The 18,336-nt window shown below is 48.3% G+C and overlaps 1 protein-coding gene across 1 annotated transcript; it reads right to left on the bottom strand.

The window, feature by feature from the left end:
• Positions 1 to 4,383: 4,383 nt before the first annotated feature.
• Eomes (eomesodermin) lies at positions 4,384 to 10,500 on the bottom strand. The gene is given in 17 exon segments (XM_037208016.1): positions 4,384 to 4,782; positions 4,785 to 5,027; positions 5,030 to 5,430; positions 6,872 to 6,933; positions 7,025 to 7,113; positions 7,116 to 7,182; positions 7,792 to 7,811; positions 7,814 to 7,837; positions 7,840 to 7,911; positions 8,073 to 8,074; positions 8,474 to 8,519; positions 8,522 to 8,608; positions 8,611 to 8,624; positions 9,607 to 9,814; positions 9,817 to 10,331; positions 10,333 to 10,383; positions 10,385 to 10,500. Coding segments are annotated over 17 exon segments (2,079 nt in total). The 5' UTR covers positions 10,474 to 10,500; the 3' UTR covers positions 4,384 to 4,693.
• Positions 10,501 to 18,336: the final 7,836 nt, after the last annotated feature.

The following is an 18,336-nucleotide window of genomic DNA, read 5'->3' as shown; positions in this document are numbered from 1 at the left end:
GGCCAAACTCTTCCCTTGGAGAGCTGCATGTGAGCAACCCATGTGTAGGATAACTAGGACAGAAGGGTTGTGTGTGGCTCCCGGAGGTGGCTCACCCCTGTCTTCCCAGCACCCGGGAAGTGAGGCAGGAGATTACCCTGAGTTTGAGGCCAGCCGATGTTCTAGTGTGAGACCTGTCTCAAAAACTGAGAGACAGAGGGGAAGCAGGAAGATCAGGAATTCAAAGTTATCCTGAGCGACGCAGCTGCCTTAGAGTGCAAACTGGGCTGCTTGAGGCCCTGTCTCAAAACACACACACACACACACACACACACACACACACACACACACACACACACACAGTAAAAATAAAATAAGATAAAATAAACAAGAAAGAAAAACAAACAAACAGCGAATGGAAGGAAAGGAGAAAGCAAAGTGAAGAGAAGGTGCCTGCCATTTCACCCTTGCCGACCATAATCGCCCCAGTTTGATTGCTGGGGGAACGAAGCCCACCTTGGGTTCGCTCAGGCCGGCCACGGTGCAAACCCGCTTCTCTGCGCTGGCGGGAAAGGATTCGGCTACCCGCGCCGACCGCAGCAGGTGGAGCAGCTTGGTTTGAAAATCCAAACTTGAGGCCTGGGGGTCGGGGTGGGCATGTGAGTTACGGAGGGGTTCCTTAGCATGCAACAACACAGGTTGGTTTTACTGCTTTTCTTCTTCTTCTTCTTCTTCTTCTTCTTCTTCTTCTTCTTCTTCTTCTTCTTCTTCTTCTTCTCTTCCTCCTCCTCCTCCTCCTCCTCCTCCTCCTCCTCCTCCTCCTCCTCCACGGCCCTCTTCTCATCCTCTTCCTCTTAAACTGCGATTTTAAAAGTCTCCTGGTTGTTCAAAAATCTCTACCGAGTGAAAGCGGAATTTTTGAAATCCGGACGCACCGGCGTGGAGGACAGTAGGTAGCGCGTCCCGAGAAGCAGAAGGGAGCAATATCCAAACGCGTAAAATCCCAGGACTTACCGTCCCTACCGGCCACAGAACATGGGTAGAATCGGGGATGTTTTCATTCGCCAGCATTTCCATGACACCCTCAGGGTCTCGGTCTCTCTCTCTCTCTCTCTCTCTCTCTCTCTCTCTCTCTCTCTCTCTCTCTCTCTCTCTCATCTCTTCTCTCCACCCCCACTCCGATTTGAGAAAGCCCGAGTGCCTGCCTTCTTTATTCGGGCTTTAAGTTTAATTAGAAAGGAGGGAAACTGGGTGGGACTAACAGAAAATTCGGAGCCTTAGCATCCCTTGAGGTTTGGGGCATAAACTACTGCAGTGATCCGGCTCCAACCGCAGCCCCAACGCAGGTCAAGATGAAGGCCAACTAACCAGCAGCTTTCCCCTCGGTCCCTAAAATTCTTTTCGGATTCTTGCTGCCTTTCCCGGTTTTTCTTCCAGGCATCGGAGGCTCCCTACCACGCTCAGGGCAGCTACCCTCAACTCCAGCAATTCTTGGCTTTTGCACCACAGTAGAGAAAAACTACACCAGCCGAGAAGGAACCCTCACAGGGACAGGAGGAAAAGGGGGGAGGGCCTGCTCCGAATTTTCTCCAAAGCGAAAAATTAATTAATACAGAGATTGTCGGCTTGCTTTTTATACCTTATCCTTTTTATCTCGAAAACCAAACTGTTCGGCGATGAAGACATATTTCCAATCACGAATCGTTTTTGGTTTTGTGCCGATTTTTTCCTCTTTCATTATAGTTTGTTTAATTAAGTGGTTTTGTTTGTGGCAACAGCTGAGAACAAGCGTTTTTAAACGAGCCAGCAGACCCCCTAACCGGTGTCTCCGCCTTGCGCGGGTAGCGGCCTGCGCCGGCGCAAAGGTGCGCAGGGCCTGGGTGGTGAGTGTAAACAAGCCGACCGGGCTCCCAGCCCTTGATCTTTATTTAAATGGAGTCTTGTTTATCGGTGTCATCCTAGGAGGATTAATTAGATACATCTCTTCACAATTTGGTGTCTGACACTCCATCTTAGGAATGCCTTATCACAAGGTGTTAATTGGGGCCACTCAGCCATTTACGTTTCTATTAAACACTGTGAGGGACTTTTCACAAGTACTAGATTCTTTTTACTGTACGGTGCAAAAATATACGAGACTTGAAATAGACTAGGGCCAGAGTCCTCTTTATCCCGGCGTGTGATTAGCATTTTCGGGTTTTTCTAGAGGACAGAAACGGCAGAGCATCGTTTGATACTCCGGATACCGAACCGTTGGACGAGGATGAAGTTGGTTCTGAGTAGGTTGGGTCAACTATGCGTCTCTCTCCCAAATCTGCTGCCCACGCAGATACATACTAAAAAACAGATCTCCAGAAAGTACACACACACACACACACACACACACCCTGGCACTCCGGTAACAGTCGGGGCGGGTTTGCCAAAGAGTTTTGAGTAGGCACTCTTTGAAATGCGGAGCTAGTCGGTCCCCAAGTTCATGGCAGTGCAGGAAGGCTTACAGTCCCAGAAGTTTGGAGGACCTGAGACTACCCACAGTTCAGGTACATCTTCTGGCCGCCTTAATTGGGCGCAGAAGGGGAGGAGGGTCCGGCTGATTGCTTGCCTCCCCACAGCTAATCCTCTTAGCAGCTGCATTTCCGCGCACTGCAGTTAGAATGACCCGCCCAGCCAGACCTTTACCCTAGGGTGAGAAGGGGGCTCCAAGGGCTTGCAAGCTGGGCTTTAAGCCGTCTGCAGATAGCACTGCGGGACGTCTGGCAGAGGGCCGGGAGGGCCCTCTCCCCCCTAACTGCCTGGTCTTCCGCACACCTAGGGTTCAGCGAGGGCTTGGGGGGCCTTCGTCATCCGGGCTTACTAACTAAAGTGGAGCTAAGAGCGAGATGCACCGCTGTCCAGATGCTGTTTGCAGGCCCGCAGTGCACGAATGGAATACTCTTTTTGTGACTGCCGCCCCCAGTGCTAGCATGCGCACAATCTCGGAGTCTCGGATGAAATTTAGCTGATGGTAAGGCATCAAGGACAGCAGCTGCACAGACCGCGGAAAACCGCAGATGGGTGCCAGTCTTAGGGTGCGCGAACATCAATGCCCTGCGGTGCCTAAGGGACCCGGAACTCGTAGGCTCTAGAATGGCCGCGGGGGTTCCCAGGGAGCCTAGGTGGGTCTAGGAAATGGTCGCCTAAAGTAAACCCATGGAAAAAAAAACAAAAAACTAAATGACTAAGGGTCAGGAGCGGAGGGTGGGAAGCAAGGATTAAGCCTGCCGAGGGCAAGCACTCCCTCCCCACCCACCCCCCAGCCAACACCCATTGTCCACATTTCCTAGTGGGGCGAGGAAGTAGATCCCATTCATCTCTGGAGTGGGGGAGATAAACAGAAGCATCCCCTGCCCACCCCTCATGACCACAGTAGCTAGTTAAAAGATTCTAGAGCCTTCTATCAAGGGACAAGGTGTCTGAGTATGTGTGGTGTGTTTGTGTGTGTGTGTGTGTGTGTGAGAGAGAGAGAGAGAGAGAGAGAGAGAGAGAGAGAGAGAGAGAGAGAGAGAGAGAGAGAGAGAGACTGACCATTCACTATGAGAAGGGGCAGAAGGAAACAAAATTAGATAAATAAAATCCATAGCACAGAAGACAGAACTGTACCCGTTCCCTTATTGAACCACATTTATTAAAAATGACTTACAACTGTACATAAAAATTCAGAATCTCTAAAAAGTCTATAGGAACTGTGGCATCAGACTGTAATTTCTTCACATTTACTGAAGGGGGATGTGGGGATGACCAAGGAAAGAGGATTAAACAGTTTTTTTTTTTCCCTTAAGCGTGGTTGAAGTGAGTACAGAGGCAGCTGAGTACTTAACTAAGTGGACAGAATACCCAAGATACCGAGGCTCCTCTCAACCCTGCAGTTGTGTTTCTGCAAATTCTTTACAAAGCCAAAGCACCAATTTTACATATTTTGTCTCTGATACCTAGGCAGCTGAATTTGTACATTATATTCCAGATTACTCTACGGTGTCTAAACACACAACTGTACACTTAAATTCTCCCTTCCTCTCTGATCCCTCTGGTTTCTACAAGTCATCCCAGCAACACAGGGCCATTCCCTGTGACAAATGGTTTATTCCAAAATCCTGCAAGGAATTACAAGCAGCTAAGACTAGCTGGCACTTTCCCAGTAGGTTTTTTTCCCCCTTGACGCTCAGGCCCAGCCTCTTTTGCCGCTGCCAGAAGACAGCAGTGAGAGCCCACAGTTGAAACTCAAGGCCCCCAGCCCTTCTCTTCCTGAAGCAAAAATACCTTAACACTCTGGGCTGCTGTTTGCTTAAAGATTTACAAATAGAAATGAGAACCAAAAGATTTTGCTTGCTTTTGACTTTTTAAACTCACTTGATAGCACCTGCACTCAATCTTCATGGCCTGCTTTTTCTGAATGTTTCTCGTTTCCCATAAATAAGCCAGCACTTTGAACAGCCTATGAATTTTTAAACACTTTCGAGTCCTCCGTTAACTTTATTTTACAAAGGGGGGGAAATGCTAGGTTTGCTTCAGTTGGTTACCTGCAGCAATGGCAAAGCTTTGGCACCTTCTCTCAGAGAATTGCACAAAACAGGATACATCAAAGGTGGAAGGTAAAAGTCTTTTTGGTAACCTAGGCAAAGAAAACAAAAAACACCACCAGGTCCACCCGGAAAACATTAGGGGTTAAAGTAACTCCTTAGGGAGTTGTGTAAAAAGCGTAATACGCCCCCATGCCTTTTGAGGTGTCTTTACTGTACTCTTCGGCGTTCATGTCCTCACACTTTATGGGGGTGAGTTTCCATTGCTGGAGGTGCTGGGAGACAGGCGCTTCCTCTTGCAAGCACTGCCGTACACCCCTGAATCGCTGGAGTCTAGAGACTTGATGGAAGGGGGGGTTTCTATCCAGGAGGAACCGATTTCTTCTTTGACTTTTTCCTTGGCAAGCTGATCTTCTGGGAACACAGGAGGGCTCATTCTGGATGTCCATGGTAGGCCAGGTGCCATCTTCCTCTGATAAGCGCCTCGACCGCCCACCCTGCCATTGCAGGGAAGGTTGGATCAGGGTAATACCCCAGGGCATGGGATGTCTGCAGGGGCAAGGACTTAATGCCATATGGGAGCAAGGTACTGGAAGTGTATTCAGATTCATAGGACCCGATGTCTAGCTTGTTGGCCACAGGCTGCTGGACAGGCGTGACAAGCCACCGCTGAGGAGGGTTGGTCACCTCTTCGCTCTGTTGGGGTGAAAGGAGGCCGTTGGTCTGTGGCACGGTTCTCTCACCATTATAATATCGGGCTTGAGGTAAAGTGTTGACAAAGGGCTCCGGGAAGAAGTTTTGGACGCCGTACCGACCTCCAGGGACAATCTGATGGGATCTAGGAGAATCCGTAGGAGATGGAGTTAACCTGTCATTTTCTGAAGCGGTGTACATGCTACAATATAAAGAGAGACACTTAAAAAACAACAACAACCCTCACGTTACCCCCAAACAAACTGCCTCCCAGAAACCAGAGCCTTCTTCTGTCACTGAGCTGAGCTGAGCCGGCGGCATAAGAACAGAGTGGAGTTCCCACTTCCTAAGAGACAGTTCCTCCCAGGGGTCAGGGGTTTGCTATGGGAAGTCAGGATCTGTGGCTATAGATCATCCGGTAGAGGGATAGCCTTGCCAGCACGAAGCCCTGGGTTCTGTCACCAGTTCTACATTAACCAGGAATAGTGGCACAGGCCTGTAATCCCAGCACCGGGAGGTCGAGGCAGGAAGTCAGAAGTAAAGGCCATCGGAGCTAGACAGCCAGTCAAGTTTGAGGCCAGCCTGAGTTACAGGAGCCTCTACCTCAAAATAAACAAAGACAGAAAATCTCCTAATAGCAACCCTCCCTTGTCAGTGTGATGGATAGAATCCCACGGAGACAACTGTACAACTCAATTCTACTGCAAGAAGCACGGCCTTGTCATTCAGTGTTGTGAAAAACACATCCTTTCAGGGTTTTCCTCATAGAACACAAAAGAAGGGGGGAATCTGCCAGTGACGACTTTTAAAGTTGGATCAGGAGCCGGAGGGTCAAGAATCACTTTTTCAGAAGGCTGAGTGAGTCTGGCTGGAAGCACACACATCAAATAGCTTACAACAACCAACCACTTGTAACTCCAGCTCTACGGGATCTGAAACTCTGGGCCCGAGGGCATCCAATTCATGAGCACATACCCACACATAGACACAAACACACGTAATTAAAAATAAAAATAAAGCTTTAAAAAATAGTCAGATCAAATGAAAAAAAAAAGGACATAAATAATGCAGATTCTAAAAAACTCAAGTCTCTACTTAAGTTCAGGAAAGAAAAAGTAACTTTATGTTTAAGCCATGATTATTCTTTAGAATAACAAAACCTGATTAAAAAATTCTGAAGCAAGACTGCTCAATATATTGATATGCAAACACAGTTCTGGGGATTTAGCTTAATGGTAGAGTGCTGGCCTTGCATGTTACAAAGCCCTGAGTTTAGTACGCAGTGCACGAGTGTGTGTGAGTGTGAGTGTGAGTGTGTGTGTGTGTGTGTGTGAGCAAAAATGAACACAAAAATAGGTTAAAAAAATCCCAAATATAAAATGTCATACTAAATATGTCCTCAGGAAAATGATGACTCATTTCCTGTTCAAAGATGATGCAGGAAATTGGGCTTGAAGATGAAGCTCACTCGAAGCCTGGGTGTGGCAGCTATGCCTGTGAGCTCGGCTCTAGGGAAATGGAAGCAAGAAGATCGTAAGTTCAAGTTCATCTCAACTCCACAGCAAGTGGCAGGCAGCCTGGGATGCGAGATTGTCTTTTATAAAAGAGAAGACCACGTGAGGATGAAGGAGGGCCTTACTTACGAATCATAGTTGTCCCGGAAGCCTTTGGCAAAAGGGTTATGGTCGATCTTTAGCTGAGTAATCTAGAGGGGAGAAGAAGAGTAACTGAGTGCTTTATCTTGCTAGACTTAGCGTGAGAGGCTCCTGCCAGGCAGGGGGGTGGGGGGCACTCACGTCGGTGTTTTGGTAGGCCGTCACTGCGATGAACTGTGTCTCTGAGAAGGTGAAGTCTGGGTTTTTGGAAGGCTCGTTCAAGTCCTCCACCCATCTTCTGTCACTTCCACAATGTGCAGTCGAGGCTGGTACTTGTGCAAAGACTGCAGGACTATCATCTGGAAATGAACCCAAAAGAACTTTCAAAGGTCTGAAAAGCAGAATTTAACAAATCGTTGTATTTTGAAATGGAACTTCTGCTTGTTCCCTACCAAAATCATCACTAGCAGATATTCCCCCTCTTTTTGTGTTCTATGAGGAAAAACCTGAAAGGATGTGTTTTTCACAACATTGAATAGCAAGGCCCTCCCTGCTTCATGAAATAGAGTTCGGTGTTTTGTTATCATTTTTAAGATTCTTGGTATTAACACTTTTGCAACTTAACGTCATAATTCTGAACCGGAGTGGTAGAACACACAGCAATCCCAGCATCTGACCTGGGAAGTAGGAGGATCAGTAGTTCAAGGCTAGCCTGGGCTACATATGCAAGTGCCACTCCCCAAGATAAAAATCAAAACACTTGACAAACACTCTTTCCTTTTGGTTTCAAATCCCCCCAAATTATATTTCTATGCTAATAGTAATAAAGTAATTATAATAGTAACAAAGGAAAAAAATTAATTAATTAAAAGTGAGCAAAGTCAACAACTGTAAATACTTAGGCACAGATAACAAAAGTTAAGGCCTCTCAAGGGGCCCAGGCAGATACCACTCTTCCTGTCTCTAACCTGTGTGTTGTTGTTGTTGCGCCTTTGTTATTTGTGAGTTTTAACTTCCAAAGGAAATCTCCTGCCTCATCCAGTGGGAACCAGTATTCGGAGATTCTGGGTGAACATACATTTTGTTGCCTAGGAGGAAAATGAAAGGAAACATAAGCATTTACACAGACAGGACTTTGTGTGGTGGGGTTGGGTGGATGTCTGTTTGTTAGCTGGCTTGGATTTGCAGCAGCAGCCTCCTCCTGGAGAGCTGCTTCCAGAAATCATGGATCGCAGCGGACTCCGGGCACCCCTCCAGGGCCAGGATGCTTCCAGCCCTTTCTTAATCTAGCGCTGCTATCTCCAAACTTAAACAGAGATGGCTCCCGAAAGTTAATCTGAGGCCTATGAAGCGGGAGGGGATGTGCCTCATTGAATACTTACTTTCATAGGTTACTTGAGGTGGCCTGGGCTTTCTCAAGAGAATGCAGGGGCTTTTCCCCCAAACTCAGAACCTCATTGACTATCATTTTTTCAAAACATAGCCGGGTAGGGTGGAAGTTTTGATTACATAATGGAAGCAAGAAAACGACGGAGCAAATTTCTCTCGTCCACAGAAGGAAGCCACTCATGCTAACAGCTCCAGGCCCCACGTGGCTGGTCGGCATGGGTGCTCTGATTTCTTCCCGGCCCAGGCCTCCTCTTTCCTCACCTGCATGTTATTGTCGCTTTGCCGCAGGTCACCCACTTGCCCCCTGGAAGCGCCAGTGGTTAGGGTCGGCCAGAACCACCTCTACGAACACGTTGTAGTGGGCGGTGGGATTGAGTCCGTTTATGTTGAAGCTCAGAAAGGAAACATGCGCCTGTATAAAGAACAGAACCAGAGGAAATGATTAATTAGGACGTCAGGACACGCCCTGCCAACCCTGGACCAAGGGAAGTCTGCACTAAAAAAACAACAACAAAAACAAATGGGTGACATGGCCGAAACTACGAAAATGGTTTTGAATTGACAATTTTTGGAACAGCCTCGAAATCAGTATTTTCCTAATTCATGTGCTTCTGAGATCTCCATTCATTCAGCCCTACTAGTTGCCTTTATGTCTTTCAAAAACCTACGAGTTTTCTTCCTATTATATGGAAAATTATTTTCTAAGGCGACACGAAGCATTAAGCAGGCGCGTGCCGCTTACACACACACACACACACACACACACACACACACACACACAGAGAGAGAGAGAGAAAGAAAGAGAGAGAGAGAGAGAGAGAGAGAGAGAGAGAGTTTTGAGTTCCCGTCTCCAGTACCCACTCCGCACTCCCTCCAGATCCTCCAGAAGTAGCTGTTGGCAGTTGAGGGTGTACCGGAACTTGCTTGTACCTTGCTAGCCCCCCCCCCCCAAGTCATTTGGCTTCAGAAAACGTCTACCCAACCACACTTTTCTCACAGAAGTGCCCAACAAAGATCATGGAGCTTGAAACAACCACATTTCAAATCCCTGAGCTCAGGCTCAGCCAGCTACAACCTCTCCCCCACCCTCGGTCCTATCCTGCAAGCGGTAAACTATAAGCTGCAAACCCAGGAGCCAGCGGCTCATGTAGTTCCGCCTCAAGGGTCCATTCCCAAATTTCCATCTCTGCTCCTCCCTGTCAAACCCGGGGAGGGTGACTTAGAGGGGAGATTAACTTTGGCACCGGCCCAAGCCACAGGTGTGCATGCGGATGGAAAGGGGCGCGACTTTGGAGATGCGGTGTCCCCTTTACGGCGCGCATTTAAACTCTCCAAGCGGAGAGCAGGCACAACTCCCTCAACCGGCACCTAGGGGCTCTCCACGCTGCGCTCACCTGCCCTGTTTGGTGATGATCATCTCAGTCTGGTGACGGTGGAATTTGAGCCATAGGGGCCGGTTGCACAGGTAGACGTGAGCGCGGAAGCCAGAGCCGGGTACCCCGAGGCCTCCCAATCCTCCGCAAGACCCGGCCGCAGCGGCTCCGGCGTACGGCCCGTAGAGCGGAGAGCCCTGGCCGTAGGGATAGGCTCCAGGACCGCCGGCCCGCCGCCGCTGCCGCTGGCGCCACTTCCCGAGCCCGCTGCAGGGCCGAACTGCGCCCTCGCGGGCGGGCACACGGAGGCGGGGAATCCACCGGGGGGCAGCATGGAGCCGTAGGGGTAGCGCGCGCCATTGGACGCGGGGTACACTGATCCGTGGGCCGCTCCGGCCGCCGCCTGGTACTGGAAGAGCGAGCAGGGCGCGGCGAGCTCGGAGCCTTGCGGTCCTGGCGAAGGGAGATAGTAGCGCTCGGAGCTCAGGCTGTCCATGGAGTAGCGCGCGGTGGCCGCGGCGGTGGCGGCGGAGGGCAGCTCCTCCTCAGCGCACGGGGAGCCCTTGCGGCCGTCCGGGGGCCCGGGCTTGGCCACCGCTGAGGCGCTGCCAAAGGTGTCCCCGGCGTCTGCGTCACTGAGCATCGCTGCGGGGGCCCCCGCGCCGGCGCCTGCGGGTTCTGCGCTCCCCGCCTGGCACGGAAGATTGCCTGGAAACTTCTTGGACGCTTTGTCTAAGTCCAACCTCTGGGCGAGGAGCAGCACCGGGGAGGAGGCTGACGCTCCCGCCACCTCCCCACTCCTCCGCCTCCTCGAGCACTCTCCAGCGAGTAGAAATGCGCGCCCGGCAGGTTCACGGAGCTCACCAGGAGCTGCTCTCCTAACTGCATGCTTTTGCGAATCGCAGACGGCAGCCGGCTGCCACCTCGCTCCCGCGGCCTGGTTATAAAGGCCGGCTGGGGAGCCAGCGCCCTCTTCCGAGGGAAGGTAACGTCCCCTTCCTCCCTCGCCCGGGCTACCCACCTGCGGACCTGCGGGCGACTTCAGCGCACGCCCGAATCCAGCGTCCTTTCCGCAAGAGGCAAACCGGGATTGTAGGTGGAAGATGGAAACTGAGCAAGCAGCGTTTCCTTTCCTTCCTGGTCTAGCTTCTCAGGACCCCTACACTCACACCAGGGAAGACGACTCAGCTCTGAATCCCCATTTAGCAACCAGCTCGCGCCTCTCGGCTGGCTCTGCCGCGCTAAACCCTAGGCCTACTTGACCGCTTGGAAACTTGCTTGCTGTCGCTGGCTGCTTATATGCGTGTCGCCAGGGAGGGCTTCGCAGCCCCACGGCAAGGGGACTTTGCTATTGGCTGACAGAGGTGACACTAATTCAATTAAGCATTTATTAATTGGATTGAGTTGCCTGCAAGTTTCTTTTCCTCTCAGCCTGTTTGTTTTGCTGTTATTGTTGGTTTGGTGCTCTTTAAGTTTCTTTGGGGAACCTATATCCCACCGAGAGAATAAAATCCTGGTGTCTATATGGCGCTGGAGTTGAGGAGAAACGGGTTTGAAGTCTGCCAACCTGGTCTACCTTAAGCATAGGAATCATTCCTGCGCTCGGGGCTAGTTTGGCAGAGGCAGGTCCTGGAGGCCGCATCAGAGGTCTCTGAACGCTCCCTGCTCGCAGGAAGGTGCAGGTCCCCGAGGGTGCAAATCTGGGGGCGGGTTGGAGAGCGACCCAAAGTGTTTGCGTCAGACACTGTAACATCAAAGCACACCTTCCCTCTGACTTCCTGGCCTTCCACTCACAGGAGCCACTTTGTTCTGTCCCATCCTTTTACCTAAAGGGTTGGTGGAGAGAAGCCTCGCGCTCGATGTTTGAGATCTTCAAACATCTCCAGGGATGGAGAAAGATTTCCGTGTCTGAAACAGAAACCCGAGTGCGGTAGGCTACTGAAGACCCATCAAGAGCCAGACCGAGCGAGCCAAGCGCTTACCCTCACATCCACGCTAACAAACCGGCTTTCCGGAGGCCATCACTTTCATTGCTTATAATAATAATAATAATAATAATAATAATAATAATAATAATAATAAATCCACTCTGTTCGATTTTCCTGAACCCTGGATGTTTTCTGCCTCCCCCAGTGCCCGCTTTCGCCAACATCTTTGGTGGGGACTGACATTAGGACACAAAGGTTCCCTAGCAGCTGTGCAGTTAAGATTCCCTGCGCCTCTCCTCTGCGGCACAATACAGAAGGCAGAATAATTAGTGAAATAATCAGTTTGATGTTGAATTAAGCTCCTTTGCCCAGCTGCCTGTTTTTCCCCCCTGCGTTTCCGCAAACAGTCAAGGACGGTACCGTCATATTTTATTGTTTTATTATTACAGAAGGGGGACACGTTTCGTTGCAGATAAGAAGCCTGAATATTCTCCTTTAATAAGCAATTACGGGCTCTGGCGGTAATCGCTCCAGGAGCGCATTTTCCGGTCGAGATGCGGTGACTCTGCTTCCCTCAACCCAACGCGATCACACGGGAAACTTTTTGCCTAGAACAGATGAGGTGGCCGCGGGATCTGCTAAGCGCCCAGACCCCAGCAGAAGAACCGCGCGAAGCTTTCCAACCTGGGTCCAAACCCCGCTCAGCACGAACATCCGTACGCCCAGGTTAGAGAGTGGAGCGGTCCTTCACGCACTCGGATGCTGTGTGGAGTTTTGATTTGATGGCGTTGTGAATCTTGGGCGCTCGTAAAGGTTTTCAGCGCCAAGTCACAGGCTAGCGAGTTGGAGGGACAGCCTTGTGAATTTGGGTTCAGAGAGCCCGGGATCTGGCACCCTGGGCTCTCAGCCTATGAGATCCTAGAATTTGGTCCCAGTTCGGCTCCTGCATGACAGCCTGCTCGAGTCACTTTACTGTTTTTGTTTGTTTGACCCACAGAAATCTTGTAGGTTAATTTTTATTCCCTTCAGAGAGTGAGAGATATTCCACGTGGAGATTCCACAAGGGGGATGCGAGCTCCAGGAAAGGGCCTCACGCGCTGGCGACTCAGTCCTGAGTAATCGAAGGCTGATTCTGAGTTCATGCTAGTCTTGACCTGAGCTGCAGGATGTCTGAGGGGAAAGTAGGTGTGAGACTGAATCTCACGTTATCTGCAGATGGGGTGACTGAAGGTATATGTCAGTTTTGCCCTTTAACGCTGCCAGAAGCAGGCTTCGGGTCCCTTCAAAATGCTTTGAAGAGACCAAGGAAACGCTCGCGTGGCACAGTGCCACCACAGGCACCGGGCACCGTTCAGACCCACTCTGGCGCAAGTAACTCAGACCAGCTGTCCCTATAACCACATCAGAACCGGGTTCATTCTATCCTACCCCTAGAGCAAGCTCATGAAGGCGCGTGAGTTCATCCCGAGTGCCACCAAATTATCAACTCCGTGCAATTCAATCTGTATAACTAGGATTCGAATGGATTCCCGGGGCCCCACCCTCGGTAGATACACTCTTTCATCTCACTTCCGACACATTTTACAGATGGAGAAATAAAGAGAAATCCAACAAAAGTCAAAATAAAGAGCGCTAAGAAACTCTTTGGGAACCCGGGATTTGGGGACATAGGGAACTTATTAGTATTACTATTATTGTTACATATTGTGATTCACAATCACGTGATGATTTCTCCCTTTAAAATGGTGAAAAGCACCATTTCAACTACAGATATTTTTTCTGACTTCATAGAGCCAAAAATTTAAATATTTCTGTGTTAATGATCTTATATTTTATTATTATTACTTATGGACTGAAATGCTGACGCACTAGAGAACAAATCTATGATTCCTACTTGGAAAGGGCTTTTTGTTTTGCTGGCTCAGTAATACTCATAAATGGAGAGAAGTAAAAATTGACGTTTCCTTGTGTCTCAGCCACACTTTAAAATCCAAGTCGTCTTTTCCAGAAAGAAGAAGAGAAAACAAGGCAAAAGCACCGATTTTGGGTGCCGGGCACCCATCAGGCAGCACCTTGTTCAGACTGTGTGGGCAAGCAGCAGACCCTTCCACTCTGCTGTTTGATTTCAATTACACCCCAAGCTTCATGAAATCCAAATGAGACATTTATTGAAAGGTGCCTGGTTTTCTGTAGCTTAACTGACAGTTAAGATACATTGAACAAAAACATCAACATTGGGGAGGAGACCCCTGGCAATACCAGATCCCAGTGGTGGCTGGGTTAACTCAATCAAATACCTCACTCTGCAGCCTGAGATGGAGCAAGCAGGAACCTCTAGAGACTGAAGGAAGCGGAGGCCAAGCCTGGGTGTGAGCATATGAAAAAAACCTCATACTAAATTGTACCAAACAATACCAACTTTGTACCACCAGCTCACAGTGATAACACCAACTTGGCCTATGGCCTCTTTTCTCTTCTTCTTAAAGGTAACCAATAACAATGCTTGAGATTTTTAAAAGAAAAACTAAGAAGCCTTGGGACCACAGCAATACCATCTCTCTCTCTCTCTTCTCTCTCTCTCTCTCTTCTCTCTCTCTCTTCTCTCTCTCTCTCTCTCACACACACACACACACACACACACACACGTAAATTTCAAAGGAGAATTATGGATTAGTGCAATGATATATGATTTAGAACCCATCCACTCCCCCATCCCCCACACAACTAAGGGGGCCCATATAAATGCCCCAATAAATTCTATTATTTTCACCCCCACTAAAAATGTGTTATCAAAACATGGCCCGTGTTATTCAAACACTTTGTAAATTCTGAACAGACATGCTGCATGCTCCCCTTTTAACCCTAGGAAAACATTCCAACATTAACGGGTCACCAGCACTTTGCCTGGACTCTGGGAAAATGTCAATGGGTTTTTTGTGGCAAGTTGGTTCTTTTACTATTTATCTATGGCCCTCTCTTTGTTGATGTTACATTTTATTTCACCATCTCGGGTTCACTGCTTGGCCCTTTGTTCTCTGATGGCCAAATCTGCTCCTTCTGCTGTGTTTCCCCAAGGAGGGGGGCCTTCTCCACTGTAAGCTTCCTCCCTTCCTTCCTTGTCTTACCCCTTTCTTCCTTCTAGAAAATGTCACCTAAAATAAACATTTTTGACAAGGACAAGTGATCCTTGAGAGATCTCCAAACATAGTTTCACTTTTGTAAGAATGTATGTAACTCTTGTCCTATTGGGACATTGAAATAAATGGATTACTTTGCTTAAAAACAGACTGGGACAGTCCATTCATATATCTATAATATATTATATAATACTATATATATATATATCATACAATACATCATATAATTATATAATACATTGATAATTCATACAAATTATATAATATATTATATAACATGCAATATGTTATTATATATAATTAAAAGGAGGCCAGAGGCCATGAATTTGAGAGGAGGATACCTGGGAGGGGTTGGAGAGAGGAAAGGGAAAGAAAAAGAAAATGACATAATCATATTTAATTTCAAAAATAAAAGTAAACAAAATACCAGACACATAACTGTGTGTGGCAAAGAAATATGGTAAACTCACTTACTTTTTCAAACAAAAATAACCAAGTTAGATTTTTATCTTCACTAGTGCAATTGTAGTTCAATGTTAAGATATGAAGAGGAAAGAGACTCTGGAATCAAAGTTAACACATGCTAAAGGTTGCTTATTACCAACAATCCCTTTTCATATACATCAATCAAGAATCTCAGGCAGAAGGCCTATAATCTTCATTTTCATTTCTTATGAACGTTTTGGTTTTTGTTTTAACTGCAAGCGAATTTCAAGATTCAGTTGTCGCTTTATTATCACATCTTTTTCCTTCATCCTATTTTAGGAGTACATTTATTCACACGAATAAGAAGAGCCATATGAGGTCAAAGCCAAAATGCTCTCAGAAAATGTATTATTCGAATATTTGGTTAATTGTTGCAGCTCTAAAGTATGGGGCCTGCGTGGGGCTCCATCTGTCTTCCTTACTCCTCTTCCTCAAACCACCTGGTGCTTTCTTGGTGCTCATCTGCCAAGGCAAAGGAAGTGGCCGCTGAACCTGAGCTGGACTAGCCGGCGAGCACAGCTCCCAACATGCTCTATAAACATGAAGGCTAAAGTGAAATTATGGTGGGGCTTTGTGTACTTCAAAGAACAAAAAACAGACCCTTCTAAATGAACAGACTTGACATTTTCACCCTATTTAGACTTAAAAAAGATTTAAAAAAACATTTTTTTAATGTACATTGGGGTTTTGCCTGTATGTATATGTGAGGAGGCCACATCCCCTGGAATGGAAGTAACAGATAGTTGTGAGCTGCCATGTGGGTGCTGGGAATTGAATTCAGGTCCTTTGGAAGAGTGGCCAGAGCGCTTAACTGCTGAGCCATCTCTCCAGCCCCTAAAAAAATTTTAGACCTTTTCTACCCTCAAATATGCTCCCCACCCCCCCCCCTTTTTCAATGTTAACATTTCCTAGAGGAAAAATGGAGGGGGCTGGAATTTTTTATAGGATTGATTGCTATGAAGAACCAGGAAGTGGTGTTACATGCTTTTAATCCCAGCACTTGGGAGGCAGAGGCAGGCAGATCTCTGTGAGTTCGAGGCCAGTCTGGTCTGCAGATTGAGTTCCAGGATGACCAGGGATACATAGAGAAACCCTACTAAACACAAAAACAAAAAATAACCAACCAAAAAACCCAAGAGGAACAACTATCTTGTCTCCAGGTAGAAATAGCATTGAAAGTGTAAACAGACTGCACATCACTGGTAGAGTAAGCAGAGCTTGGGGAATGGATGCTACCTTAGAAGTGTCTCCCTAGGCACTCAGGATGTCTGTACACCAGGTACCCACTCCTATTCCATTGAACCAAGTCTTCAAAATGACATGGGCAGAATAGAGAGAAGGGAAGTCTGAGTTGCAGGCAGATGCTTGACAGAAATAGCAGCCCCTCAGACAAACAAGGAAAAGAGAGAGAGACATGAGGAGGAAGAAAAGAGCTCACAGGGTAGGAAAAAAAACCCACAACAACAAACACAAAGGTTGTTCTTGAATCATTTTCCCTTTCTAGACTCTTAAGACAAAACAACAGGTATTTGTGGCTCTTCCTCGGCTGAGCAAGTTGTAACCATTATATACTCACAGGATATAGTGAGCATAACACCACCAATCTCAAAGGAAGGCTCAGTCTTCTTTTATTGATTGATTGATTATTTTCCATTCATTAGATGCCCAGCTTTTCTGGTCTTTTTTCCCTTTCTTGCTAAGACCTGAGGCTAAGTGAAGATGAACAAACCAACCTGCTTCTTCCCAGAGACTCCAGGTTGATTGGGGGGGTGGGCTTTTTTAAAATGCAACAGGAAGCAGGAGTAACTAAAAGAAGCTGTTCTATTCCCTCCTTTCCATTTCTGGGGTGGATGGCAGGAATTCAGAGACCTCTCTAGGGAGCGGGGCTGGAAAGATGCACTTCAAAGAGGGGCATCGGTCTGGGCCCCAACCCTGGCGCGCCTTCGGTCTTGTCTTCTCAAATGGTCATTAGCATTCTGTTTTCCCCAGGGCCTCCTTCCCCTCCTGCTCCCCCACCGAGGATTTTGCTTCAGGTCCCGGACTCTTTCAAAGAAGAAAACCTGGCATTAAGACTTCAGGTGTCTTCTCCACCTACTGGCAGGCTGACTGTGAAGAAGCTGAGAAATGGGAGGCCAAGGGCAGATGCTGGCTCCCGAAGAATTCAGCATTGGGAGTGTAGAAAAGGCTCCACCTGGATCGCCTCCCTGTGAGCCCCTGTGGACCTTAGTGGTAGCATCTTCAAAAGGAGAGGGCCAACGCAAATCTCCTCGAGGCCTGGCTAGACTCCTTGGTGGGGCCTGGAAAGGTGCATGGGACCACAGCCTCACACGGGTTAGGGAAGATCCAAAGACAAGGACCATCTACTAGGGCATCACAGAGCATCTTGGAGTCACCTTGTATCCAGCTGGGGGACTGACTCCCTAAATGGACAAGGAAGAAAATAAAAGTAGCTGCTCACTGTAGACCAGAGCCTCTTTGCAATATCTTTGGTAGAAGGTCCCTGATGGTTATCACTGCATTTCATACAAGAGCCAGGTCATACTCAGGCAGGTGAGGGAAGGCCCTGTGGAAAGGGCTGGAAAGGGAGCAGAGAAAGCGGGTCTGCAAGGTCTCAGCTGGGAGGTTCCCAGTGGAGAGGTTCTATCAGCATGGATGCTGTGGAGTATGGGTCGTTGGGTTTCGGGGCCATGGAAGCAAAAGGGCTCAGAGGAAGGAAGCTGTGGTTTTGGGAGAAAGCAAATGAACAGCACTCAGGGCCCATTCTTTATTTTGTTTATTTGAAAGAGGCTGGCCTCAAACTTACTGTGTGGTAACCACGGCACCATTTTTATACAGCACTGGGATGGAGTTCAGGGCCTCTTGCCTCCTGGGCAAACGTTCTGCCTGGTGAGCAATGCCCTAGTCCCACTGCCCATTCTTCTCCGTGAGCCTCTCGGAAAGACCCACAGCCCGTACCTGTGTGAGTATGAGTGTATGCCTGTATTTTGTCAGGATCTGGATGTAGCCCAGGCTGGCCTGCAACCCCAGAGATCTTCCTGCCTCAGCCTCCTTGGATACTTGGATTGCAAATGTGTCAAACAATGCAGGGCCGATAGCTCCAGTTTAAAGTCTCCAGGCTAGAAATAACCACAACACGAGCACCATTCTGCAGCTGGAACTAGGCCAAGGCCTCGGCCTTCCGTACCCCACACGCCTCTCCT

Source organism: Peromyscus leucopus, chromosome 7 (genome assembly GCF_004664715.2).
Source record: "Peromyscus leucopus breed LL Stock chromosome 7, UCI_PerLeu_2.1, whole genome shotgun sequence".
NCBI classification, from domain to species: Eukaryota; Metazoa; Chordata; class Mammalia; order Rodentia; family Cricetidae; genus Peromyscus; species Peromyscus leucopus.
The sequence above is the reverse complement of the archived record's forward strand: the minus strand, read 5'-3'. Positions and strand labels throughout refer to the sequence as shown.